Source organism: Balaenoptera borealis, assembly GCF_965194805.1.
Source record: "Balaenoptera borealis genome assembly, chromosome: 18".
Classification (NCBI taxonomy): Eukaryota; Metazoa; Chordata; class Mammalia; order Artiodactyla; family Balaenopteridae; genus Balaenoptera; species Balaenoptera borealis.
The window spans coordinates 79,167,013-79,193,770 of record NC_138877.1 but is presented as its reverse complement, the minus strand read 5'-3'; the positions used below and the strand labels follow the sequence as shown (position 1 = coordinate 79,193,770).

At 47.7% G+C, this 26,758-nt stretch overlaps 1 protein-coding gene across 2 annotated transcripts in view; it reads right to left on the bottom strand.

Moving 5' to 3' along the window:
- Nucleotides 1-26,758, bottom strand: part of CUL4A (cullin 4A) — a gene marked incomplete at its 5' end in the record, with an annotated part of 45,264 nt that overhangs the window by 4,036 nt on the left and 14,470 nt on the right. For both annotated transcript variants that reach the window (XM_082365846.1, XM_082365847.1), the window contains 13 exons: nt 1,216-1,388; nt 1,513-1,618; nt 3,605-3,718; nt 13,665-13,772; nt 14,355-14,440; nt 14,523-14,633; nt 14,930-15,034; nt 16,347-16,539; nt 19,593-19,711; nt 21,912-21,979; nt 23,967-24,049; nt 25,017-25,106; nt 25,494-25,656. In XM_082365846.1, coding sequence (XP_082221972.1) covers nt 1,216-1,388; nt 1,513-1,618; nt 3,605-3,718; nt 13,665-13,772; nt 14,355-14,440; nt 14,523-14,633; nt 14,930-15,034; nt 16,347-16,539; nt 19,593-19,711; nt 21,912-21,979; nt 23,967-24,049; nt 25,017-25,106; nt 25,494-25,656 — 1,519 coding nt within the window. The remainder of the gene's footprint in view (nt 1-1,215; nt 1,389-1,512; nt 1,619-3,604; nt 3,719-13,664; nt 13,773-14,354; nt 14,441-14,522; nt 14,634-14,929; nt 15,035-16,346; nt 16,540-19,592; nt 19,712-21,911; nt 21,980-23,966; nt 24,050-25,016; nt 25,107-25,493; nt 25,657-26,758) is intronic.

Sequence of the window (26,758 nt, the reverse complement as noted above, 5' to 3'; positions counted from 1 at the left end):
GAGAAAAAAGCTGCCTGCAAAAAAGCTGCAAACTCAAGTGGCAGGAGAGGTCACCTCTGGAGGAAAGAGGTGACAGACAGGCCCACTTGGGAATTATAACTCCAGAACCTTACACCCTTTAGTCACTCTGGTATAAATTCCTAATAGTAAGAAAGATGGAACACAGGCTATGTGCATTAAACCTGTAACAGATATGTCGAATTACCCACTAAAAACGCTGTGCCAATCCAAACATCTCTTAAAAAATAAAAACATAAAAATTCCCGTTTTCTCATATTCTTGCCAACTCCAGATACTATCAAACTTCTAAACATTTCCCAAATTGACAGCCAAAAAACAGAATATTATTTTAATTTGAATTGAAAAAATTACTGATGAGAGTAAATACCTTTCACGTATTTATTGGTCTATTTCTTTTGCACGGTCTGAACATACTTCCCAACTGGGCGACAGCGAGCCCCTCCAGGGAAGGGCAGCAGGCCTCAGTCCCGCTGCAGGTGCAGGAGCGTCTGTGAGGCCACCTCAGACCTTCAGAGCTGCCCGTGCATCATCTCGACTACCTCCGTCCCCACGAGGCCCGGCCTCGCTCATCCACACATACAAGGGGGCGGCTGACACCTGCTCTGCAGGTGGGCCCCAGGGTGCGCCTGCCCGCCTGGCCCGCACGCTGACCACAGCCCTGCGGTGCCAGGGCTTCTGCATCAGGAAGGCCCGAGGGCAGGTTCAGAACCTGCTCCGGACACGTGACACTCGAGAGCCTGACCAAATCTACAGACGCTCCACCTGTACATGGATCCCAGAGGCGCTGCCGGTGGGTCCACGACTCCCAGGACCCTCACCACTTCCACCCCAGGACCTGGTGGAGGCAAGGCTGAGAGAATGGCTGAGTGCTGTGCAGAAATCCAAGAGACAAGTCACCAGGTTTTGGAAATGACGTGCTCTCCACGCTAACGGCGTGCGGTCTAGGAAGACCTGATTTATCCACCACTTCTGTGAATAGGAACCATAACTGTTAAATGCATTTCTTTCTGATTTTTGCTCCTGTCATGAGTATAAAAGTAATGAAAGTTATGTTAAAATAAGCACTCTCGTAGACGTGACTATGTAATTAGACACTTCAGAATATGCTCTGGAACCCTACAGTCGAGAAATTACTCTAAAGCCAGTGATTCTCTGGCGAATGCCGTGTAACAAGAAGAGAAAGTGGATACGTACGGTTTCCTTCATCTGAATTTGATTGATCTTGATCCGAAACAGCTTGTGCTTGAATTCTCCATTGAAGATGAACTTGTCTCCGTCTTCGACCTCCCTTCCTTTGGGGCTTTTGACCAGGACGCGCGCTTTCCCGCAGGCCAGGGACTGCAACGTCCTCCGCAGCTCGCCGTCCTCTGAGCGGGAGAATGCGCGCAGGTCAGGACCCCGAGCAGCCACGACCTCGGGGGCGACCCGCAGAGCCCGCGTCTCCATCTCCTCTTCCCCAGAAGCCGCCCGCTGCTGAGGAGGCGTGCCTACCTATCCCAGTGGCCATCTTTATGTCCTCAAAGCTGAATCCGTCCCCTTCGTTGAACATGAGAAGCACCAGCGTCTGGAACAGCGACACCTGGAACTCCTTCTTTCCCTTAAAGAGAAGGACAGCTCACATGGGAAGCTGTGTTTGCACACTCCGCAGACCTTTTTAAGAGGCTAATCTTTGCTCTCAAACTTCGTGTGTGCGGGGAATGGTAAGAAGTTACTAATTAAACACCAAATAAGAAAAAATTAAGTTACTAGTTATACAAGAATAAAATGACTCAGGATTGCACTTAATTCTTCTCTTGAAACACTCTGGACAGAGCACGAGAAGGCACGGTGACGAGGCCTGGATGGAGGGGAAGCTGGCAGGAGGCGCGGCCGATCCCGCATGGAGAGAACAAGGACCACCGGGAACAGGCGCGCACGCCACACCTCGCTCGACTGCAGGTCTGGGGGTCTGTCGGCTCCCTTTCCAAGCACCTGCTCCTTCCGTGCCCGTGTCCCATGTCGGTGACTCAGTATTTCAAACCCTCCACCAGAAAAGGATTAGGACTTGCTGAAGGCTCACATGACAGTTAGCATTTTCTTGGCAATGAAGTATTTTTAAATTAAGGTATATAATGGCTTCTCAGACGTAGCACTGTCACACACTCAAAGCCATGTGACCCGCCTTATTGAGATACTCCCTCCACTGCGGCAGCTGACATGGGCCCCACCTCCTATCACCCAGCCCCTGCCACGGACACTCGCCACGTGGTCACTGTGGGGAGGGGCACCCCGTGCAAGCGCTTGCTCTGGGCCCAGCCGGGGGTGTGGACAGTAAGGGGATCGTGGGATTTAACTCTCACGACACCTTAAAGAACCGTATGTGAGGACTTCCCTGGTGGCGCAGTGGTTAAGAGTCTGCCTGCCAATGCAGAGGACACAGGTTCAAGCCCTGGTCCAGGAAGATCCCACATGCCGCGGAGCAACTAACCCTGTGCGCCACAACTACTGAGCCTGCACTCTAGAGCCCGCAAGCCACAACTACTGAACCAATGAGCCACAACTAATGAAGCCCGCGCGCCTAGAGCCCGTGCTCCACAACAAGAGAAGCCACGGCAATGAGAAGCCCGCGCACCGCAACGAAGAGTAGCCCCCGCTCGCCGCAACTAGAGAAAGCCTGCATGCAGCAACGAAGACCCAACGCAGCCAAAAATGAAACAAATAAATCAATTTATTAAAAAAAAAAAGAAAAAACAAGAACTATACGTAGTGTGTGTGGTTTTGTGTATATGACCCTGTACAATAACACACAATGAAATATGTACAGATAATTTATGTGTAATTGTATATATATGTATATATAATTTATATGAAAATGCATAGTTAACGTAGTACAATTGCAAAACAGTAATTCTGTAATTTTTTGGCTCAGTATACATAATTGAATTTTGTTTACAAAATGGAAGTTAAGTTCGAATATGGGCTGTTTTGTGACATGCTTCTTTCATTTATCAATACATTGTATGCATTTTCCCTTCCTAAATTATCACTTTTAATAACAGCACTGAAACGAATATTCTTACTCATTAATCTGTGAGAATGTTTTATTAAGCTGAATTCCCAGAGTTGGAACTACTCGCAACAAAGCCCGTGGTCTCCGGTTCTGAGACGCAGCACCACACTGCCCTCTGCAGAGCTCACGGCTCCTTCCAGCAGTGGGCGAGGCTGCCGTTCTTTTCGTTTTAGCTTCTATCAGTTTCCTAGTCAAAGAGTGGCGCTTTATTGTTTTTAACCTGTAACCCTTCGACTGGCAGAGAAGTGGACACGTTCTCATGGATAGCGATGTTTCAGTCTCACTTTTATGAACTGCCTCTTCACAGCCTTAGCTTTATTTTTAATTAGGTAAAAGCTTTTCTATTCTAATTAATTTTTATTGATTAGAATAGTAATCTTTCGACTGTTTCATTTTATTGACCTTTGAAAAGCCAATGTTGAGTTATATTGAATAACGGCTTCCTTTCTTTGCTACCAAAGTTCAATCACAATCAAAAAACATTCTATTAACACACTTAAGAAAAATAAAAAGTGGAGGAGACACAGGACTTACCTCTTTAAACTCTGCTTTCAACACGGCGTGACCCAGTGTAGTTTGCCACTGAAGCTTTCGACCGCTGTGCTTTCCAAGATAAAACGTCTTGAATACTTCCTGAAGTTTAATCATCTGTCAAGCCAAGAAAACACAAATTTAATTATGCTGAACACCTTTAACCTGAGAACCACATACTGTGCAGTGTTCACGGCTGAATGAAAAGTCAGTTCTGTGTTTTGACAGCTGCCACCACCTGCTCGGGCCCTGAGGCTGCCGCGATTTCAACGGTACTTTCTGGGAGGGCTCCTGACACCGTCCAGCCCCCGCTGGGTGTGCGGCCGGGACCTCCCTCCTGAGCCCCCGCAGGCTTCCTCGGCCCCTCCCGCAGCCTCCGCGCCCAGGAGCCCCCGCGGCTCTCATCAGGCTTCATCTGGTGAGGCGACCCCTCTCAACAGCTTCCCTCTGCAGCCTCCCCCTGCCCCCGGGCGCCCGAGACCCTCATCACGAGGATCCCTGTCTCCAACTGGCGACCACGCCTTCTGGGTCTTTTCGGGTTTGTCTTCTCGCCCTGGAGCCCCAGGGCCCGCACTCCACTCGGCCCTGGCAGTGTCACCAGCCGAGGCCCAGCTCCTAGGAGAGGACTCAGTTCTCCCCTGGGCCCGGCCCTCCCCACTTCATGGCGCGCACCTCCTCATCCCAGCCCTCTGCCAGGTCCGGAGCTGCTCCGCCAGCACTGCCACCATGTCACCAGCCCTCTGGACGGGGTGCTAAGGGAGCGCGACCTGGGCTGCCTCTGCGCTGCTGCAAAGCAGCTGCCGAGGGATGAGGGCCTGGGCCCTCTGTCGGGAAGGCCTGCCAGGCTTGCGGCTGCCTGGCACCTCCTCTTCACGTTTCCAAACTCAGCTCCTAGTCACCCCAGGGACCCATGACCCACCTCCAGTACATCACGTCCCAGGCATGGTGTCACTGCATTGCTAAGTATTTCAGAACACAGCTAACAGACAAGGGCTCTTCTAGAAAACGGGTCTACTGTACCATCTCACACCCAAAAAAAGTCAACAGTGTGATAAAGCTTCCAATGCAGACCTCTCCTAAAATTATTTCCTGGAGATTAATTCCCAGGAGTGGAAATAATAATAATGATTACAATAAGGTAGCAGCAGCTAACATGGGTGCTTACTAGCTAGTTACCGTTCTAGGCTCAACAAAGATCAAAGACCTAAATGTAAGAGTTAAAACTATAAAGCTCTTAGAAGAAAGCATAGGCACAAATTTTCATGACCTTGGATTTGGCAATAGTTTTTTAGATATGACCAAAAGTACAAGTAACAACAGAAAAAAATAGATGAAGTGGACTTCATCAAAATTAAAAACTTTTATACAGAGGGCACTATCAAGAAAAAGACAGGGCTTCCCTGGTGGCGCAGTGGTTGAGAATCTGCCTGCCAATGCAGGGGACACGGGTTCGAGCCCTGGTCTGGGAAGATCCCACATGCCGCGGAGCAACTAGGCCCGTGAGCCACAACTACTGAGCCTGCGCGTCTGGAACCTGTGCCCCGCAACAAGAGAGGCGGCGACAGTGAGAGGCCCGCGCACCACGATGAAGAGTGGCCCCTGCTCGCCGCAACTAGAGAAAGCCCTCGCACAGAAACGAAGACCCAACACAGCCAAAAATAAATAAATAAATAAAATAAATTTATTAAAAAAAAAGAAAAAGACAACTCACAGAAGATATTTGCAAGTCACATGTCTGATAAGGATCTAATGTCTGGAACACAGAAAGAACTCTCACTACTTAACAGACAGAAAACACAATTAAAAAATGAGCAAAGGACTTGAATAGACAATTCTTCAAAGAAGGTCTACAAATAGCCAATAAGCACATGAAAAGATGCTCAACATCATCAGTCAACAGGCAAAAGTAAGTCTAACCAAAATGAGATACTGATTCATACCCACTAAGATGGCTGTCATAAAAAATGAAAAAAATGTTGGTGAGGAGGTGTGGAAATTGGAACCCCTGTGAGTTGCTGATGGGAACATAAAATGGCGTAGGTGCTATGAAAAATGGTGGTAGTTCGTCAAAAAGTTGAACAATTCTCACACGAGCCAGCGATTCTACTCCTAGGGACAGACCCCAAGAGGCCGACAACGGGTGATCAAACACGGCACGCTCATGTTCACAACAGCACCTTTCACGACAGTCAGAAGGCGGAAACAGCCCACATGCCCATCGATGGATGGATAAACGAATGTGGTCCAGGTACCCGATGGAGCGTTGTTCAGCCTTAAATAGGCATGAAGATGCCACACGCGACCGCATGGATGAACCCTGAGGACATGATGCTTAGTGAGAGAAGCCCAACCCAGAAGGCCACACAATGTACGATCTCATTTATAGCGTCCAGAACAAGCAGATCAGTGGTTGCCTAGGTCTGGGGCAGGGCGGTGTGTGTGTGTGTGTGTGTGTGTGTGTGTGTGTGTGTGTGTGTGTGTGTGTGTGTGTGTGTGTGTGTGTGTGTGTGTGTGTGTGTGTGTGTGTGTAGTGGGGGGGGGGGATGGAGGGATGGGAGGGACTGCATACTGGGTCAGGGCTTCTGTTTGGGATGATGAAAAAGTTCTGAACGTTCCATAACTTAATGCCACTGAGAAACTGTAGGTGTATTTTACCAAGTACGAGTATTTGGTTAGCCCCAAACACCTTTTGCTAGAAGACCAAGGCTCTCAAGAGTGCAGGGGTACGTGTTGAAGCACAGGAGCTAGAAGAGCCCCCGCAAGCCAAAGGCGGGGTAATCTCAGCATCAAATAGGTAAGAATCCAGGAGTGCACACTGACAGAGACAGAGGAAAAATAAGTAAATTCGTGGGGCAGAGGGGAAGGCTCGTGCTTGGAAGAGGACGCCGACTTCTCAACAGAGAGAAACAGGAGGTGGGACGGGATCACTGCTTGTAAGGCGAGCATGGACCCGGGCAAGTGAGTCTGACGGGGATGAAGAGGTTCACATCGTCCTCGGGTTCTCCCCGCAAGTCACCTGATAACTACAAACCGGCTGCCACCTTAACCAGGTGAGCACAGGCATCGTCATCACCAGGGGCAAAGGAACAGCGTGCGGCCCTGGCCCAGGGACCGAGAAGCCTGTGGCAGGACCTGCACGGCCGGCGTCTAACCCACCAGCAAGCTGGGAGCCTGCGAGAGCCGCCTGCAGTTCCAAAAGGGCTGTGTCGTGAGGGCGAAGGACGGGGGTGCTGCCGCCCCCGCTGAAGGGGGCTGCAGACACGGTTGCGGGCGACGTGGGGGCCTGGGCTGAGCCTGGCAACCAGAGAAAGCACCACGCAGGACGCGGCTGGGACACTGACAAAATCGGAATATGGCGACATGCAGGATGGGGGGCGGCACATCCACGTCAACTCTCTGCACTTGACAGTGTCCTCCGGCTCTACGCCCAGGAAAGCCCCGCTAACGTACTGTGGTTAAAGGACACGACGCAACCTACTCTCAAATGGACCAGGAAACAACGCACATTATGGGGAGTGTGATGGGCACACCTGGTGGCGCTGGGGAGCGGGGGAGGGTACTGGGAACTCTGAACCGTTCTTGCAAATTCCTCTAAGCCTGAATTGTTTGGGGTTTTTTTTTTGAATTTTTGAATTTTATTTTATTTATTTTTATACAGCAAGTTCTTATTAGTTATCCATTTTATACACATCAGTGTATACATGTCAATCCCAATCTCCCAGTTCATCACACCCCCCCCCACAACCCCCCGCCACTTTCCCCTCTTGATGTCCATACGTTTGTTCTCTACATCTGTGTCTATTTCTGCCCTGCAAACTGGTTCATCTGTACCATTTTTCTAGGTTCCACATATATGCGTTAACATACAATATTTGTTTTTCTCTTTCTGACTTACTTCACTCTGCATGACACTCTCTAGAGCCATCCACGTCTCTACAAATGACCCAATTTCGTTCCTTTTTATGGCTGAGTAATATTCCATTGTATACATGTACCGCATCTTATTTATCCATTCGTCTGTCGATGGGCATTTAGGTTGCTTCCACGCCATGGCTATTGTAAATAGTGCTGCAATGAACACTAGGGTGCATGTGTCTTTTTGAATTATGGTTTTCTCTGGGTATATGCCCAGTAGTGGGATTGCTGGCTCAAATGTTAGGTCTATTTTTAGTTTTTTAAGGAACCTCCATACTGTTCTCCATAGTGGCTGTATCAATTGACATTCCCACCAACAGTGCAAGAGGGTTCCCTTTTCTCCACACCCTCTCCAGCATTTGTTGTTTGTTGATTTTCTGATGATGCCCATTCTAACCGGTGTGAGGTGATACCTCATTGTAGTTTTGATTTGCATTTCTCTAATAATTAGTGATGTTGAGCAGCTTTTCATGTGCTTCTTGGCCATCTGTATGCCTTCTTTGGAGAAATGTCTATTTAGGTCTTCTGCCCATTTTTTGATTGGGTTGTTTGTTTTTTTAATATTGAGCTGCATGAGCTGTTTATATATTTTGGAGATTAATCCTTTGTCCGTTGATTCGTTTGCAAATATTTTCTCCCATTCTGAGGGTTGTCTTTTCGTCTTGTTTGTAGTTTCCTTTGCTTTGCAAAAGCTTTTAAGTTTCATTAGGTCCCATTTGTTTATTTTTGTTTTTATTTCCATTACGCTAGGAGGTGGATCAAAAAAGATCTTGCTGTGATTTATGTCAAAGAGTGTTCTTCCCATGTTTTCTTGTAAGAGTTCTCTAGTGCCCGGTCTTACATTTAGGTCTTTAATCCATTTTGAGTTTACTTTTGTGTATGGTGTTAGGGAGTGTTCTAATTTCATTCTTTCACATGTAGCTGTCCACTTTTCCCAGCACCACTTATTGAAGAGACTGTCTTTTCTCCATTGTATATCCTTGCCTCCTTTTGTCATAGATTAGTTGACCATAGGTGCGTGGGTTTATCTCTGGGCTTTCTATCCTGTTCCATTGATCTATATCTCTGTTCTTGTGCCAGCGCCATATTGTCTTGATTACTGTAACTTTGTAGTAGAGTCTGAAGTCAGGGAGTCTGATTCCTCCAGCTCCATTTTTTTCCCTCAAGATTGCTTTGGCTATTTGGGGTCTTTTGGGTCTCCACACAAATTTTAAGATTTTTTGTCCTAGTTCTATAAAAAAATGCCACTGGTAATTTGTTAGGGATTGCACTGAATCTGTAGATTGCTTTGGGTAGTACAGTCATTTTCACAATATTGATTCTTTCAATCCAAGAACATGGGCATATCTCTCCATCTGTTTGTGTTGTCTTTGATTTCTTTCATCAGTGTCAGTTTTCTGAGTACAGGTCTTTTATCTCCTTAGGTAGGTTTATTCCTAGGTACTTTATTCTTTTTGTTGCAATGGTGAATGGGATTGTTTCCTTAATTTCTCTTTCTGATCTTTCGTTGTTAGTGTATAGGAATGCAAGAGATTTCTGTGCATTAATTTTGTATCCTGCAACCTTACCAAATTCACTGATTAGCTCTAGTAGTTTTCTGGTGGCATCTTTAGGATTCTCTATGTATAGTATCACGTCATCTGCAAACAGTGACAGTTTTACTTCTTCTTTTCCAACTTGTATGCCTTTTCTTTTTCTTCTCTGATTGCCGTGGCTACGACTTCCAAAACTATGTTGAATGATAGTGGCAACAGTGGACATCCTTGTCTTGTTCCTGATCTTAGAGGAAATGCTTTCAGTTTTTCACCATTGAGAATGATGTTGGCTGTGGGTTTGTCGTATTTGGCCTTTATTATGTTGAGGTAGGTTCCCTCTATGCCCACTTCCTGGAGAGTGTTTGTCATAAATAGGTGTTAAATTTTGTCAAAAGCTTTTTCTGCATCTATTGAGATGACCATATGGTACTTATTCTTCAGTTTGTTAATATGGTGTATCACATTGATTGATTTGCGTATACTGAAGAATCTTGCATCCCTGGGATAAATCCCACTTGATCATGGTGTATGATCCTTTTAACGTGTTGTTGGATTCTGTTTGCTAGTATTTTGTTGAGGATTTTTGCATGTATATTCATCAGTGATACTGGTCTGTAATTTTCTCTTTTTGTAGCATCTTTGTCTGGTTTTGGTATCAGGGTGATGGGGGCCTCATAGAATGAGTTTGGGAGTGTTCCTTCCTCTGCAATTTTTTGGAAGAGTTTGAGAAGGATGGGTGTTAGCTCTTCTCTAAATGTTTGACAGAATTCACCTGTGAAGCCATCTGGTCCTGGACTTTTGTTTGTTGGGAGATTTTTAATCAGTTTCAATTTCATTACTTGTGATTGGTCTGTTTATATTTTCTATTTCTTCCTGGTTCAGTCTTGGAAGGTTATACCTTTCTAAGACTTTGTCCATTTCTTCCAGGTTGTCCATTTTATTGGCACAGAGCTGCTTGCAGTAGTCTCTCATGATGCTTTATATTTCTGCGGTGTCTGTTTTAACTTCTTTTTAATTTCTAATTGTACTGATTTGAGTCCTCCCCCTCTTTTTCTTTTTTGTTTTTATTTTATTTATTTATTTTTGGCTGTATTGGGTCTCCGTTGCTGCACACGGGCTTTTTCTAGTTGCGGCGAGCGGGGGCTACCCTTTGTTGCGGTGCGCGTGCTTCTCATTGCGGTGGCTTCTCTCTTTGCGGAGCATGGGCTCTAGGCGCGCGGGCTTCAATAGTTGTGGCACGCGGGCTCTAGAGCGCAGGCTCAGTAGTTGTGGTGCACGGGCTTAGCTGCTCCATGGCATGTGGGATCTTCCCGGACCAGGACTCGAACCCATGACCCCGGCACTGGCAGGCGGATTCTTAACCATTGCAACACCAGGGAAGTCCCGTTCCCTCTTTTTCTTGATGAGTCTGGCTAATGGTTTATCAATTTGGTTTATCTCCTCAGAGAACCAGCTTTTAGTTTTACTGATCTTTGCTATTGTTTTCTTTATTTCTATTCCATTTCTTTCTGCTCTGATCTTTCTGATTTCTTTCCTTCTGCTAACTTCGGGGTTTTTTGGTTCTTCTTTCTCTAGTTCCTTTAGGTGTAAGGTTAGATTGTTTGAGATTTTTCTTGTTTCTTGAGGTAGGCTTGTATTCCTATAAACTTCCCTATTAGAACTGCTTTTGTTGCATCCCATAGGTTTTGGATCAGTGTGTTTTCGTTGTCATTTGTCTCTAGGTAATTTCTGATTTCCTCTTTGATTTCTTCAGTGATCTCTTGGTTATTTAGTAACGTATTGTTTAGCCTCCATGTGTTTGTGTTTTTTACGTTTTTTCCCCTTTAATTGATTTCTAATCTCAGAGCGTTGTGGTCAGAAAACATGCTTGATATGATTTTGATTTTCTTAAATTTACCAAAGATTGATTTATGATCCAAGATGTGATCTATCCTGGAGAATGACCCATGTACACTTAAGAAAGTGTAATCTGCTGTTTTTGGATGGAATGTCCTATAAATATCAACTAAATCTATCTGGTCTATTGTGTCATTTAAAGCTTGTGTTTCCTTAGTAATTTTCTGTCTGGATGATCTGTCCATTGGTGTAGGTGAGGTGTTAAAGTCCCCCACTATTATCATGTTACTGTTGATTTCCTCTTTTACAGTTGTTAGCAGTTGCCTTATGTATTGAGGTGCTCCTATGTTGGGTGCATATATATTTGTAATTGTTATATCTTCTTCTTGGATTGATCACTTGATCATTATGTAGTGTCCTTCCTTGTCTCTTATAACATTCTTTAAAGTCTATTTCATCTGATATGAGTATTGCTACTCCAGCTTTCTTTTGATTTCCATTTGCATAGAATATCTTTCTCCATCCCCTCACTTTCAATCTGTATGTGTCCCTAGGTCTGAAGTAGGTCTCTTGTAGACAGCATATATATGGGTCTTGTTTTCGTATGCATTCAGCAAGCCTGTGTTTTTTGGTTGGAGCATTTAATCCATTCACGTTCAAGGTAATTATTGATCTGTATGTTCCTATGACCATTTTCTTAATTGTTATTGGTTTGTCTTTGTAGGTCTTTTTCTTCTTGTGTTTCCCACTTAGAGAAGTTCCTTTAGCATTTGCTGTAGAGCTGGTTTGGTGGTGCTGAATTCTCTTAGCTTTTGTTTGTCTGTGAAACTTTTGATTTCTCCATCAAATCTGAATGAGATCCTTGCCAGGTAGAGTAATCTTGGTTGTAGGTTCTTCCCTTTCATCACTTTAAGTATATCATGCCACTCCCTTCTGGCTTGTAGAGTTTCCGCTGAGAAATGAGCTGTTGTCCTTATGGGAGTTCCCTTGTATGTTATTTATCGTTTTTCCCTTGTTGCTTTCAGTAATTTTTCTCTGTCTTTAATTTTTGTCAATTTGATTACTATGTGTCTCGGCGTGTTTCTCCTTGGGTTTATCCTGACTGGGACTCTCTGTGCTTCCTGGACTTGGATGGCTATTTCCTTTCCCATGTCAGGGAAGTTTTCGACTATAATCTCTTCAAATATCTTCTCCGGTCCTTTCTCTCTTTCTTCTCATTCTGGGACCTCTATAATGCGAATGCTGCCCCAGAGGTCTCTTAGGCTGTCTTCATTTCTTTTCGTTCTTTTTTATTTTGTTCCGTGGCAGTGAATTCCACCATTCTGTCTTCCAGGTCACTTATCTGTTCTTCTGCCTCAGTTATTCTGCTACTGATTCCTTCTAGTGTAGTTTTCATTTCAGTTATTGTATTGTTCATCTCTGTTTGTTTGTTCTTTAATTCTTCTAGGTCTTTGTTAAACATTTCTTTCATCTTCTCGATCTTTGCCTCCACTCTTTTTCCAAGGTCCTGGATCATCTTCACTATCATTATTCTGAATTCCTTTTCTGGACGGTTGCCTACCTCCACTTCATTTAGTTGTTTTTCTGGGGTTTTATCTTGTTCCTTCATCTGGTACAAAGTCCTCTGCCTTTTCATTTTGTCTACCTTTCTGTGAATGTGGTCTTCCTTCCACACGCTGCAAAACTGTAGTTCTTCTTGCTTCTGCTGTCTGCCCTCTGGTGCATGAGGCTCTCTCAGCCTGAACTATTTTGATACAACAACTGAACACACCTGCAGCACCATGAGCAGGGCACGCCCTGGGGGGAGGAGGTAAGGGGTGTCTTCTGGCGAAGGTGACTGGGGAGACGAGTGTCTCCCAGATAGTGGGGGGGCATGGCGGTTTTCTGCAGAAGAGGTTCCACTGGGAGGGTCACACCTGGGCCCGGGAGCACAAGAGAACCGGGTGCATGTGGGGTGCCTCAGAGTCTTCCCATCGGGTGGAGAGGTTCAGGGAGGGAGGGCCGAGCCCACGGCCGTGGAGGTCCCGTGGGGCAAGCGGACACATAGGCTGGAGGCTGAGTGGGGTATGTGCGCAAGGGGAAGGAAGCTGAGGGGGCTTCCAGAGAACATCCACATTCAGGACCGATGGGAAGGGAAAAAAGAGAAGAAAACCACAAAGGCAACTGACTAGTGGGGTCAGAAACAGAAGAACAGCTAAAGAAAGATACTGTCTTGGAAATGGGAAGAGGCGCTCCAAGAGGCAGCGCTCTGCCCCGGCTCCCAGGGTCCAGGGCTCCATGCCCAGCTCTCTTCCTGGAGGCCTGGCACCAGCTAGCCAGCGCCCCGACCAGCGGTCCGGGTGCTGCTTCCTTCTCTGCACATTCTGTGCCCGAGCCCAGGGTTCTCTCCAGTACCCGCACGTCCCCAGAGAACCAGAGTGACAGCCGACACACGCACCGTTCCCTGCCCCTCACGGGACCCTGGCGCTGTCTACAACGGGCGGGAGGAGCAGCCAGCCAGACAAGGAGGCCCATGGCTCCGCACACAGGAACTTTTTAGAAAAGCGCCTGTGCCAGCACCTTCTTGATGGGCGGCTGGTGGACATGGAGACAAAAAGCGTCCACTGCAAACACTGTTTAGACAGGGACGATTGGGGTTTTGACTGAGTGCGTGATTTAAACACTCCCTGAAAGAGAGCACATCTGTGCTGGCATGGGTGCTACAAGGGTGAGGTCCGTGGGGCTCTGGAGCACCAGTATATGAATAACAAAGGGCATTCGGGCTTTAAAACGCTTACCTCTGGAGTTAGATGTACTTCCATGGGGATGTACGTCGGCCAGTATCCCATCGTAAGTATGTTCACTGTCAGGTCTATAGAGCCCGGGTCACTTTGATTCTGCATATACTAAAAACAAAGAAAATCGGGACAGAATGATTACTTTAGAATATCACCAAAAGGAATTAATTCATTAAAAAGTAAATGGTGTCATTTTCAAAGTACAGTTTACCTTGTGTTTTCATTTATTTTAGTCCCTGGAACATATTTCACCGAAACCACACACCCTGTTCTAAAGTCACTAGAAATGTTTTCTCTTCTTTAGTCTTGTATCAAATAAGGATCATTAAACTCATTTAAGTCAAATTTTTAGTGTGCAATTTTAGGGATTATTTTCCCTTTTTCTTTTTTTGGCTGTACTGCACAGCTTGCGGGATCTTAGTTCCCCAACCAGGGACTGAACCTGGGTCCTTGGCAGTGAAAGAGTGGAGTCTTAACCACTGGACTGCCAGGGAATTCCCAGGGATTATTTTTCTTTTTCATTTTGAATTTAAGTTTTTTGAATATGTGAAACGTTAACGGTGTAATTTTTAAGGACGAGGATTGTACATAATTCACATACTTATGTACATAATTTACATAATCACTTCTCACAGTTTAAAATAGGATACTTTTTAAAAAGCTGTTTTACTCGACAAGAACACCACTCGCCTGCTTGAAATGAACCATGATGTCCTTCGAGAGCTCCATGTCCTTGAACATGCCTTCCAGCTTGCTGGTGAAAGCGGCCCCGCACTCTGGACACAAACGGGCTGCAGGTGAGCATCCTGGGAGGATACCCATCAGGCACCGAGCCCCATCCCCGCCCCACGCGCTCACCATGCTTCAGCTTCGACAGCATAGACTTTTCAGCATCAACGGAGGCACTTTTTCCAACGAGGAGTCTTTTTGCCAAATCTTTCTTATAAAATGCTTCAAAGACATCTTTACCTATTTACGAGCAAGTGAGAACAACGTAAGTCATTAGATAGCTACCATGCAAACGTTCACCTCGACAGCTGAAACGGCCAGCGGGGCGTCCACCCTGACACAAGCCAGCTCTACCCACTGAATCCCCACAAACACCTCACTCAGTCCGTGGCAGCCGTCACCCTAGTCCCTGTGGTAATAGGGAAGCGGACACATTCCCATTTTTCTCAACAGAAGACGGGGCCCGACTACAGACGCTCTGCGGACACCGCGTCCTCTGTGCCCGGCAGTGAGGAGATGCCACGAGCCCCGCTCACCGTGAATGAACCGGAATAGGATCATGATCTTGTCCAGGATCCTCTCCAGCTCCTCGTCCGTTGCTTCCTTATTACCTGCTCTCAATTTTGAATCAACGTGCTTTGCTGTAAGAGGTTAAATTATTTGAAAAATAAGCATTCATTATGTAATACATATTCTAAATAGATGAAGGAAGATCTTTAATTTCTCCACGCAAAAACTGAACAGTAACACTCTGGAACCTTTCCAAAATGATATTATTATGAGACAAAAAGGCAAACACCTGATTTTCTAAGATCTGTACTTTCAGGGCACCAAGAACAAACACTTTGATCCCATGCTGGGGCTCATGACACATGAGTGCTCCAGAAATTGCAGTACCCTGTCTTCAAGATGTGGTGTGCTACATCCGGGTGAGACTTTCTCAAGAGAAAGAACTCTTCTCAGGGCTGACAATGCAGGGACAGAGCAGTTCTGCTTGGGCTTCTTGTTTCTAAGATACACGAACCAACCATGACCTGGCTTAAGGAAGGCAGAACCCAAGCTCCCAAGAGTCCGAACCCATCTTTAGAGAAACTGCAATCCATAAAGTGGTTCAAAGGCCAAATTAAATTGCCTTTAAATGTCTCTTGTTGCTTTTTTCCTCTTATCATTCTTTATTATGAAATATTCTGAACATGCACAGAAGCAGTCACTTGCTCAGTGAACCCCACGTTCCCACCACATTTTCAACAACCCTCAACAGCCCAAGTCTGCGTCACACCTTCCCTGCCCTTTGCCTCCTGTCAATTTAAAAAAAAAAAAAAATTTACTCACTAATGAAATTGTGAATCCTAAAATATTTTGATGTTATCATGAAATAATCATATAAAGTGATAATTTAAAAACTGTTTCATCTTAAAATATGCTATCTCCTGAGATGTCATTCAATTCTACCATACTTGAATACTGACTGGAGGATACAAAGATAGTGACTAAACAGCATCTCCAGTTAAGTATTATCTAGAGACTGACAGTTCTCCTCATGACCTCATAACGTTCATATGTAACAAACCTCAACCCAACTTCTGAGTAGAAATCACTGGCTTGTAGTCAACATAGAGAATCAAGGGTCATCCTCACAAAAACAACTCTGGAGCTGTGAGTAGTGCAAACTAGGATAAATCTTTATGTCCCTTCCTCTCTTATGATGTCAAGCTCCATTTCCTTACGAAATCACAACTACATTCACCCTTATGAAAGTACCACGCACTTACATATGTATTTAATATATCTATAAGCACACACCTGTGTATGTGGTTTTTTGAAAAGGTGTGTCCTGTTAAGGCATGTTCCCTGCCCTCCCCATAAGGAAGTTGAACTTTTGGGGAAAAAATCTACTTGAGATTTGCTTTATTTTCCCGTGTTAAGAAAAGGTATAGGAGTATGTGTTTCTACCGATCAGCTCTGCAGGTTTGTTTGGCCTCTTGTTGATGAACGATTCGAAGGACTCCTTCATCAGGTTGATGAACTTCTCGTTCCGCTGGAAGCACACTTCTACCACGTGGTCCACTCGGTCCTTGAAATCCAGCAGGTCCTGCACCATGTCTTTATCTTTTTCAGGATTGATAACGATCGTTGTCCCAAAAGTCTGCGAAAACAAACCCCAAGTCATCAACAGCTTTCTGATACAACACAATTTTTCTCCTGCTATCCAACAATCATGACAGTTTTATATAAATTAATCACACCTGGTATAAAACACTAAATAATATCAAAAGTTTCACAAATTTAGTCCTTCTAAAAATTAAGTAGATATGCCACTAATGCTTTAGGGTTACAATTCTGCTTCTGGAAGAATTTATCAATTACTGGGGAAATGTCTGTTGCTTTCTTAAGAACTTTTACTTATAAATTCCTCAAATAGAAAGTAACCCCCTTAACCTGATACACCTATTTGGACTTCCTGACTATAGTTTCTTTCCCTTTCACTTCTAACCGTGGGTGGTTTAGAGCCTGGTTTTTAGCCTGTATTTTTAATTTAAAGATGCTATTTAAACATTACTAAAAGTCTGTGCGTGACAACAACAGTTCGCTATTTGATGAAAAACTACCAGCTGAAGAGACGCTGAACACAACCGTGGTTCAATGTAAGACACCTCTTCACAGGACACACACACACAGTTACACGTCAAAGGTGCCCGTGGAGGCTGATCGCTGGTGAAAAGGCACAAATGACGTGGCATAAAGACCTTCTGGAGAGGGACAGGGCATGACCAGCAGGGGTGGGAGGGACTCACTCTTCACTCTATACCCTTTCATACTGACGGGATGTTAAAATAACATACGTAAGACCACGACACGTGAGGGTCAGCTTTATTTTGTGAGGAAACAACTGTGCTGTCACAGCGTAACTGCTTATCATTAGTGGACCCTCGGGACCGTGTTCACACACTGACTTTCCCTGCCAAGAATGGACACTGCAAAGGTGAACTCCCGTGTTCAGCACCTGCTCCTGTTCTCTCAGGACTACTGGTCGGCAAAACCCTAAATCTCCACTGGCCTTTCTTAACATAAAGCTCCAGTGCTGACCCAGCGTGAGTCGCTTATGCCTTTCAGCTCAATGCAACCGCACAAAAGCCTGGGGGCATGTGTGCGTGCATGCGCGTGTGCGTGTGTCCAAGCTGGCCACATGCAGACCAACATGCAACTTCAGGCCTGATTATTTCCTTTATCTTTTTCCTCAGCTGAAGTTTCCCTGTGACAGTCACAGATTCGCGTGCGGCACAAACAGCGACGACGTCCGCGCACACTAAGCCTCGTCTCCCCGACAGTGCCCTGGGGGAAGCTACGGAGCAGCGCCCCAGCCAGGACACTGGCTGTGACACAGCCCGCCCGGCCCACCCCGACGGGTCGCCGTGTTCGCCTGCAGCTCCCTGTGCGTGCGTCACCTGGGCAGGCATCACCTGTGTGTGTCATCTACGCCCACGGCCAAGAGGCCAAGCAGCCAGCACCACAAGGATCTCTCCTGTTGTCTTTTGATAACCATACACGCGTGCACATGCATGCATACACACGCAGAAACCCGCAAGTACATGCTTACGTAATAAGTCCTGGATTTCTAGGAAACAAAGTAGCATACACACCCACCTGACATACCACAACGTGTGAGAGTTCCCACTGAGCAAAGGCATGAGATCACGTTTATACAGTAGATTCACAAAAACAACTTTTGAAAATCTTGATTGTAGAACTCAGCTAGCATTGGGTTGGCCAAAAGGTTCGTTCAGTTTTTTCTGCAAGATGGCTCTAGTAGCGCTTAGTTGTCTTTAACTTCATTCAAAAGAATTTTGTTAGATTGTATTGTGACAGCTGTCATATCAGTGTGCATTTAAAAAAAGACTTATCAAAATTGGTGAATCTCTGTGTAGCCATTTTAATACTGAAGATGGAAGAAAAAACAACATTCTTGGCATATTATGCTTTATTATTTCAAGAAAGGTAAAAACGCAACTGAAGCACAAAAAAAGATTTGTGCAGTATATGGAGAAGGTGCTGTGACTGATCGAACCTGTCGAAAGTGGTTTGTGAAGTTCTGTGCTGGAGCTTTCTCGCCGGACGACGCCCCACGGTCGAGCAGACCAGTTCAAGTTGAGAGCGACCCAGTCGAGACATGAACTGAGAACAGTCAACGTTATACCACGGGGTAGACAGCCAACATACTCAAAATATCCAAATCCAGCGCTGAAAATCATTTGCACCAGCTTGGTTATGTGAATCGCTTTGATGTTTGGGTTTCACGTAAGTTAAGTGAAAAAAACCTACTTGACGGTATTTCCGCATATAATTCTCTACTTAAACGTTCCGTTTTTAAAACAAATTGTGATGGGTGATGAAAAGTGGATACTGTACAGTAATGAGTGGATACTGTACATTAAAGAGATGGTGGGGCAAGTGAAATGGACCACCACCAACCACACCAAAGGCCAGTCTTCATCCAAAAAAGGTGATGTTGTATATATGGTGGGATTGGGAGGGAGTCCTCTATTATGAGCTCCTTCCAGAAAACCAAACGATTAATTCCAACAAGTACTGCTCCCAATGAGACCAACTGAAAGCAGCACTCGATGAAAAGCGTCTGGAATTACTCAACAGAAAACACGTAATCTTCCATCAGGATGACGCAAGACCGTATGTTTCTATGATGACCAGGCAAAAACTGTTACAGCTTGGCTGGGAAGTTCTGATTCATCCACCGTATCACCAGACATTGCACCTTCAGATTTCCATTTATTTGTCTTTACAAAATTCTCTTAATGAAAAAAAATGCAATTCCCTGGAAGACAGTGAAAGGCACCTGAACAGTTCTTTGCTCAAAAAGGTAAAAAGTTTTGGGACGACGGAATTATGAAGTTGCTTGAAAAATGGCAGAAGGTAGTGGAACAAAACAGTAAATAAGCTGTTCAATACAGTTCTTGGTGAAAATGAAAAATGTGTCTTTTATTTCTACTTGGAAACCGAAGGAACTTTTTGGCCAACCCAATACTTACGCTGACAACAAACGGCCAAATGGCAGCTTTTAAAACGTGTTTACACCCGGACGGTATTCATCCCTGAAAATCCTGAGCACGAGTGACCTGGAGGGAGATGGGTGACGGCGGCCCCACGCCCGTCCCTCGCAGAGCCCGACCGACGGCCACGCACCTTGATGTACTCGCTCCAGTGCTGCAGCAGCGCCTGCTGGCCGCCCCGCACACGGCTGAACAGCTGGTACATCTGAGTGAGGTCGGGCACTCTGTTCTCATCCAACAGGTGGTCCAGCCCTGAGATCACACGGCAATGTTAGTTCGGCAGGGCGGGTGGGAAGGTGGCACTAGCAAAAGCTAGGCTGGGCCGGGGCTCGCGGCACACAGGGCCCCTGCAGACGCGGAAACCCAGGGGTCGGCTGGTTCCTACGCGGGCAAGGCCCTGTGACGCAGCCCACCAGGTGAGTCTTGTTCCCTGAGCACCACGCTGGGAGGTGTAGTTCCTACCCCTTCCCCGCTCGGAGGCCCCTTATTTGGCTAATGCAGCCAAGGTCCGAAGAACGCTCACACCAACTCTCTGACCTGGGAGCTTTACGACCCCAAGTCACTTCTGATTTAGTCCATCAGCCAGAAAGTATATGTGCCTAAGATAAGCTATCAAATCTAATCTTTTAGTTGATTTATTTTATTCACCTGTATAATAAATTGTGGAAGGAAAACATGTATTGTTTATCAGATACTTGGGAGGTGCTTAACAGCATTTTCTTAGGTCTTTACTATTTCAGGTTTTAACATTTTACAAAGATTTTCTAAAACCACCACTATCAGAAGAGCTTCATGAAGGATTTTCTAACCACCTGCTTTCTGATAACTGTGGGGAGGCAGTGAGGTTAGAGCGGAGAAGCTGTGAGCCAGTCACGTGACTGCAGCCTCAGCTTCTGCTGTAAATCAGGCACACTGTCCACACGTCAAAGACACACAAACGCGTCGGCTGTGCTGACGGACCCTGAGCAAGGCTCCAAATGTCTGTATTTCTCTCAATTACGATTTGATCTACTGATGCAGATAACTTATTCTACAACTGATTTACTGAAACGTTGAACGATGACTTAAAAATTCAAATATTATAGCTTTTAATTTTTCAAATGCCTTTAATAAAATTTAGACTATGCTCTTACATATATATAATTTACCATTCTCTTGAAACAATTTTGCTTATCAAAATACACACTGAAATGATTCATCCAAATTTCTACTGTCTACTTGAAGTTCCCTTTTCTTCTAAAAGTGACTCCTTTTTGGACCTCCCTGGTGGTCCAGTGGTTAAGACTCTGTGCTTCCACTGCTGGGGGTGAGGGTTCGATCCCTGGTCGGGGAACTAAGATCCCTCATGTTGTATGGCGTGGCCCCCCGCCCCCCCAAAAAAGTGACTCCTTTTTATTAATAAACACCTAGTAGGAAATCGGAGGACACTTGTTTCAGGTGGACAGTAAACCAAGGCCCCATCCACGTGGAAACGTAGCCAGTGTGTGGGTTCCAGTGTGATGTGAGCAGGAGACACCAGATTCGCACCCTGGCCCTTGGCTTTCGGGCCACGATCTGAGGCACTAGTGTCTCGCTCGGTTTTCCTGTAAACTGGGGCTGTTCTAGGACCCGAAGGCATTACATGAAGTACAGCAGATGCTCACGAACACTAATTCTCTCCTTTCGGCTTCATTCTGGTTTCACTTGGAAGCCCCACGTTTAGTGTCTCATTAGAGATAATATTACCATCCGGCAAAGCAGACCCCAACCAGACGCATTTGGGAGCTATTGGGCCTTCCCAAAATTAGACTTTAAGGTTACCAATATCTTGAAACAGATCCCGTGGCTCCAAAATGACTTTCAAACGTAACAGTAAATGATATAAAAAGCAACACTAAGCACTGAAGTGTGCAAGAAGGTTAGACTGTGCTCATTACAGTGAGGGTGGGAGTGAAAACGTCACATCACCTCTAACAGCACGGCGCTAAAACCGCACCGTTGGCCATATGCCGCGCTGGCCCGGTCCGCCTCTGTCCTGGGACCATGGCTCCAGCAGCTCGTCTGCCGCGGAGCCGCAAGCAGGGCAGGGATGCAGCCCGCGGGCGCCCCCAGCCTGTCGGACCGCACGTGTCCACACCTGCGGGTCAGTGCCCAGGAGGGACGTCACCGTACAGGATGGGGCCTGTGAGCACAGCCCAGGCCGTCTGCCAGCCAGAGGGCCTCTCGCAACCAACCTCTCAGCCCAGAAAGGATTTCACGTGATTTTAGCTTAAACCGTGGTTCTTACGCGCGCCTTTCACTATTGTGTGTAATCAATTTTCCCCTCAGGGGCTAGTGTCCATCATTTTTCCGATGATTTTAGTGTCTGTCTTCTTACAACAAGTGTCCTCGCGTGCTTACAATGCTCCGCTAACTCTCTTACCAAATCAGGGACGAGCAATCAGTGCAGAGACACAGAGCTGGGAAAACCTACCTTTCTGCAGAATCGCTGTTAAATGTTCTCCTAACAGCTGCTTCTCCACACAGGCAATCAGTGGTTTCCTGGGAAGTAAACAGAGGCGTGTCAGGAAGGAAGTGCAGGGGAGAGCCTGTCGGCTGTGGAGGACGGGGACCCCCATCCACGCAGATGAGCCCAAGTCAGCACACGCCCAGCCATCGCCGACGCTGACACAGACTCAGGTCACCGGGGCCCCGGGAGAGGGGGGCACACCGAACGGGAGGCGCCCTCGCCCACCGCACCTGGGGACGAAGGCCGACCCGGGCGGGCTGCCCGTGACCCGGCCCCGCCCGGGCCCCACAGACGGCCTCCTGTACCCACAGCTGCCCCCTGCCCTCACTTCTTCCTGCCCGTTTCCCCCCAGGATCACTCTTCAAAATCTGACTTCTCAGAGAGGCCGCGGGAATGTCACGCGGGACACACAGCTGCTACTCCTGATTCATCAGCCCCGCTCGCTCAGTTCTTCTTTTAGGAGATCAGAGCCCCCGCTTCACTCCCAGGCGTAGTGACCTTGGCCTTCATTTTGAGGAACTTTTCACCGCACCATTTCAGGTGAACCTCAGGGCGACCCCCGAGAGAGGTGCGGCAGGCACTCGGGCTCCAGGCACGGAGGGCCCAGAGGTGTGGCCTGCACCGATGCCCACGGTGCCCGTCCCGAAGGTGGTGGTGCGCACGGGCGAGGCGGGGAGGGGCACCCGGAGCGCAGCCCTTGGGCTGCCGTGGCTCCCTTATCTGCCATCTCCCTCCTGTTTCTCTGAAAACCGTTTCTCACTCGGTGACCTTTGAACCGCCCGACACCACAGGAGCCACCTCGGGCAGCGCTCCTCGAAACCCTAACCCAGAGGGGGACCACCCTCTGCTCTGCTTAACTCTCAGACACTCCTAAGCGAGACTGGGGAGGGGGCAGTTATAACACAGCACCTACACGCCGGAGGGCGGGGAGGAGGGGCCGAGGGGCCCAGCGCCACCAGGCGCTGGACACAGTCTCCTCCACCTCCCCGCACCCTCCCACCCCCGTGGACCCCGCTTCGGCCCGACGGCACCGCCCTGCACCTGAGGTCCACACGGCATCTCCAGCTCCAGGTGTCTGAGAGCAGCCTCACCTCTGCCTCACGACCCTCTATTTTCCATGTTCTCAAGCTGTCACATCCTGTCCCTTTCTTTCATCCTGCCTGGCCCCTCCCCCCACCCCCGCGAGTCACCACGTTCTGCACATTGTAGCACTTTCCCTCTTAAAAACATCTCTCTTTTATGTCTCTCAGGTTTCTGCTCTAATCTTCCTCACTTGAACAAATATCATGTGCCTGACGCAGACATTCACAAAACCTGCCCTTGTACTTTTCCCTAGCTACTCACTGACCTCAGGTTTAGAGAAAAAAAAAATTTGGATGAAAAGAGAAGGGACTTACTTCCCTGGCGGTCCAGTGGTTAAGAATCTGCCTTCCAACGCAGGGGACGCGGGTTCGATCCCTGGTCGGGGAACTAAGATCCCACGTGCCGCAGGGCAACTAAGCCCATGGGCTGCAACTACTGAGGCCGTGCACTGTAACTACAGAGCCCACGCGCTCTGGAGCCCGCGCACAACTAGAGAGAAGCCCGCGCGCTGCGACAAAAGATCCCGCATACCACAACTAAGACCCGACGCAACCAAAAACAAATATAATAAGTAAATATTAAAAGAAAAAATAATGTGACTGAGTACTATAAGGAAAAATTACAGCTATATCACATGTCCAACAAAACTTTACAACCGAAATTGCCTATATTCAACGATACCTCGTTAACATAAACTTCTATAAATTTATTATACGTTTACAACATAAATTATAAATTGTCTATAGAAAATACCCAGTACCTCAGCCTGAATCATGACTCACCACAGGCCACGAGTCAGCGTGACTTACAAGTGCTGAGTGATCACAGACAACAAGCAAACTGTCCCTGGAGCAGAACACGTTCGGGTTCAGAGAGCAACGAGTGAGGCTACGAGAGGCTGCGGGTCACGGAGCTGAGCGCGGGAGTGGTACTCACTGTGTGCTGTGGTCTAGATACGTGATCACGCGGTCACCCTCCTCCCCCAGGCGCTTACTCACATGGTTCAGGTACTCTGGAACCTTCCAAACACAACATTTAAACACATCAGCAACAAAAACCTTCTTGTTACCCAAGAAGCTGAAATACTGTTTTCCTTATTTAAGAAAAAAAAGCAAAATGTACATTCAGGCCAAAATGTTAACAGACTACCAGGAGTGGGCGTGGTGAGGAGGGGGAGGGGGACACATGGCAGGAGGTTTCCTTCAACCCAATCCTGGAGACTGAAGGTAACGTCTGGAATGGGGGCAGGCAGCACAGCACGGTCCCGCCCTGCTCCCGGGGAGGGTCCTCCCGTCACTGAGGCCCGGGGACAGGTCACGGCACCCCCCGACCCACGCTTGGTGGGGTTGGCAAACGCCAATCAACAGACTGTTCCTCTGAGGCCCCAAAGAGAGTGGCTGCAGGAGATCTCAAAACACACTCTGAGTTTCCAGGGGTGAAGGGTCACCTGCCTGCACAGCAAAGGCCCCATGACAGGGGTCGCTGAGGCTCTGACCCCCCATCCTGTGACGGTCCCGAGGGGCTTCCTGCTGGGCTGGGCTCTGATACCCGAGAAACCGGCTATCAAGTTTTTGGGTTCTTATTACTACTAAACACGTTTTTTTCCCGTGGCTTTTTGGGTAATCTTTTCAATGCCTCACAGAGATGAAAATTTTTAACACGCCAGGTTTCTCTTTCATATTTAAGAATTATCTTTTAAACTCTTGTTTCAGCTTGAGTTCCTTTATGTATTTTAGAAGCTGTTTCACTAGCTTTTTTATTGGGGGCGGGGGGCAATAGAAGGGTTTCTAAATTAGGAGAAAAAAATTAAGCCCTTAATAAAGTCACAAAGAAGCTCATCACTAGGAATTTAAACTAGATTGTAGCTTTCGGAAGATTTTCAGTGAGATGTTTGCCAGCATGAAGAGACAAACATTTAGAAATCACACTTAGATGCACATCTATGAAGATGAAATAAGGCAATTCAGAAACATTTCGTTGTCTCACCTCTCTTTCTTGCATTAACCTTTGGCCTTCTGCAGCATATAAACAATTAGTTTCTTCCAAAAATTTCAGTTCAAATGAATCTTTATACACCTAAAAAATGAGCAGGGTTAACGACCAATTACAGCGAAGAAACCTAGCTCTCAGCTTGAAGTGCTGGTGCAGCCCCATGTCGAGTGCGCATGGCTGCCGTGCCCTGTGCCCGCGACAAGCTGCCCGGGCCCGCCCAGCCCCCCTGCTCTGCCCAGGGCGCTCCCAGGCCCCAGCCGCCTCCCAGGGCACTGCGTCTGTGCGGCAAAAGCTGCCCCTTCCCCGGCTCCGGGTGAGTGCCAGCCGAGCCATTCCCCTCCCATACTGCCTACCAATACTGTGACGGCGTCAGCTCCGACGCCGACACCCTTGACACCTGGTCACCCGGGTGCAGGCAGCTGGGCGGGCCCAGCGCCTCCCCCGCGAGCTGTGGGGGCGCGCGGCGCCCACCTGGAGGTCGGAGAGCATGCCCAGGAGGCTCCGCAGCAGGCTCCGGTCCACGGCCTCCCCGCGGCGCTCCCGCGCGATCAGCAGCAGGGCGCCCTCGATGGTCTTCGTCTGAACCGTCCTGTCGCTAACAATGTGGTTTCTGAATAGTTCTAATCCCATATCCCTGGACAAACGGAGAAGACAAGACCTTCAGTTTCACTTCTTAGAAGTTCTGGGTGAAGCTCCAGCTACACTACGAACATCACCCCCAAGCTACTGACTTGCTAACTCTCTGGTCCAGGTGTCAAGAACTCCTGTTTTTGAAAAACGTTCATTCTGGACAGTCTGGCGTGCCTTGTATTTCTTCCCTCATCAACGCTGCCTCTTCCCTGCCTGGGTCAGCGGGTTCCCGCCGTCCTGCCCAGGAGCCCTGGGACCCTCCGCCTGCCCTGCCGCCGTCCTCCAGCTGCCCCTCCTGTGTGGCCCCGGCCGCAGGACGACAGAACTGAGGGTGCAAACCGGAGTCCATCGCAATCCCTCAGCCCGCTCCCTCCGGATTCAGTGTGCTGTGCCCTCTCGCCACCTCTAAGCCCTGTTCTGTAAAGTCGCTTCCTTTCCTAGCTTCCTGGCCGTCCGTTCACTCTGACCCAAGGCAGTGCAATTTCTCCTTCTACCACCGGGAAACCGCTTGTCTTTGTTTCCTGTAACCCACGCATGGGGCGGCTGGGGCCCTCTCTCCTCTCCGGAATTCCACGTCCCCTCTGCTCCTCTCTCCTCTCAGCCCCGACTCCTGCACGTCTCCTACTAGACACCCACGAACGTCTGCAGGACAGATCTTCGTTACTCAGAGAAGCAACCAGTTTGGAAAAGCTGCTGACGACAGGAAGTCACAGAGCTCCTCCTCTGTGCGGGGCTCTGTCCTAAGGGCTTCACCACCTCCTGATGGACTTCATCCTTAGCGCGGCTCCGTGAGGGATGACCGTCCTCCAGATGGAGAAACTGAGGCAGAGAGACTACAAGGAGCTTGCTGTGCCCAGCTCGCCGGGCTCCAGAGTCTAAACGTAGTTTGTAACGTGACCCTGCGGTCTAACCTGGAGGCACCGCCCAGAGCGTGAACCCGACCAGCCCCCGTCCACTGCAGGGGGCAGGGAAGCAAGTGTGCTCGTGCAGGACGGCACGGATCGCTGTGAGGCCGCGTGAGAAACCTGGCTGTGCAGTGGAGGCCCGGCCTGAGCTTTGCAGAGTCCGTGGGAGCGGCCCACTAGCTGAGACGGGAGGAGGTGGGG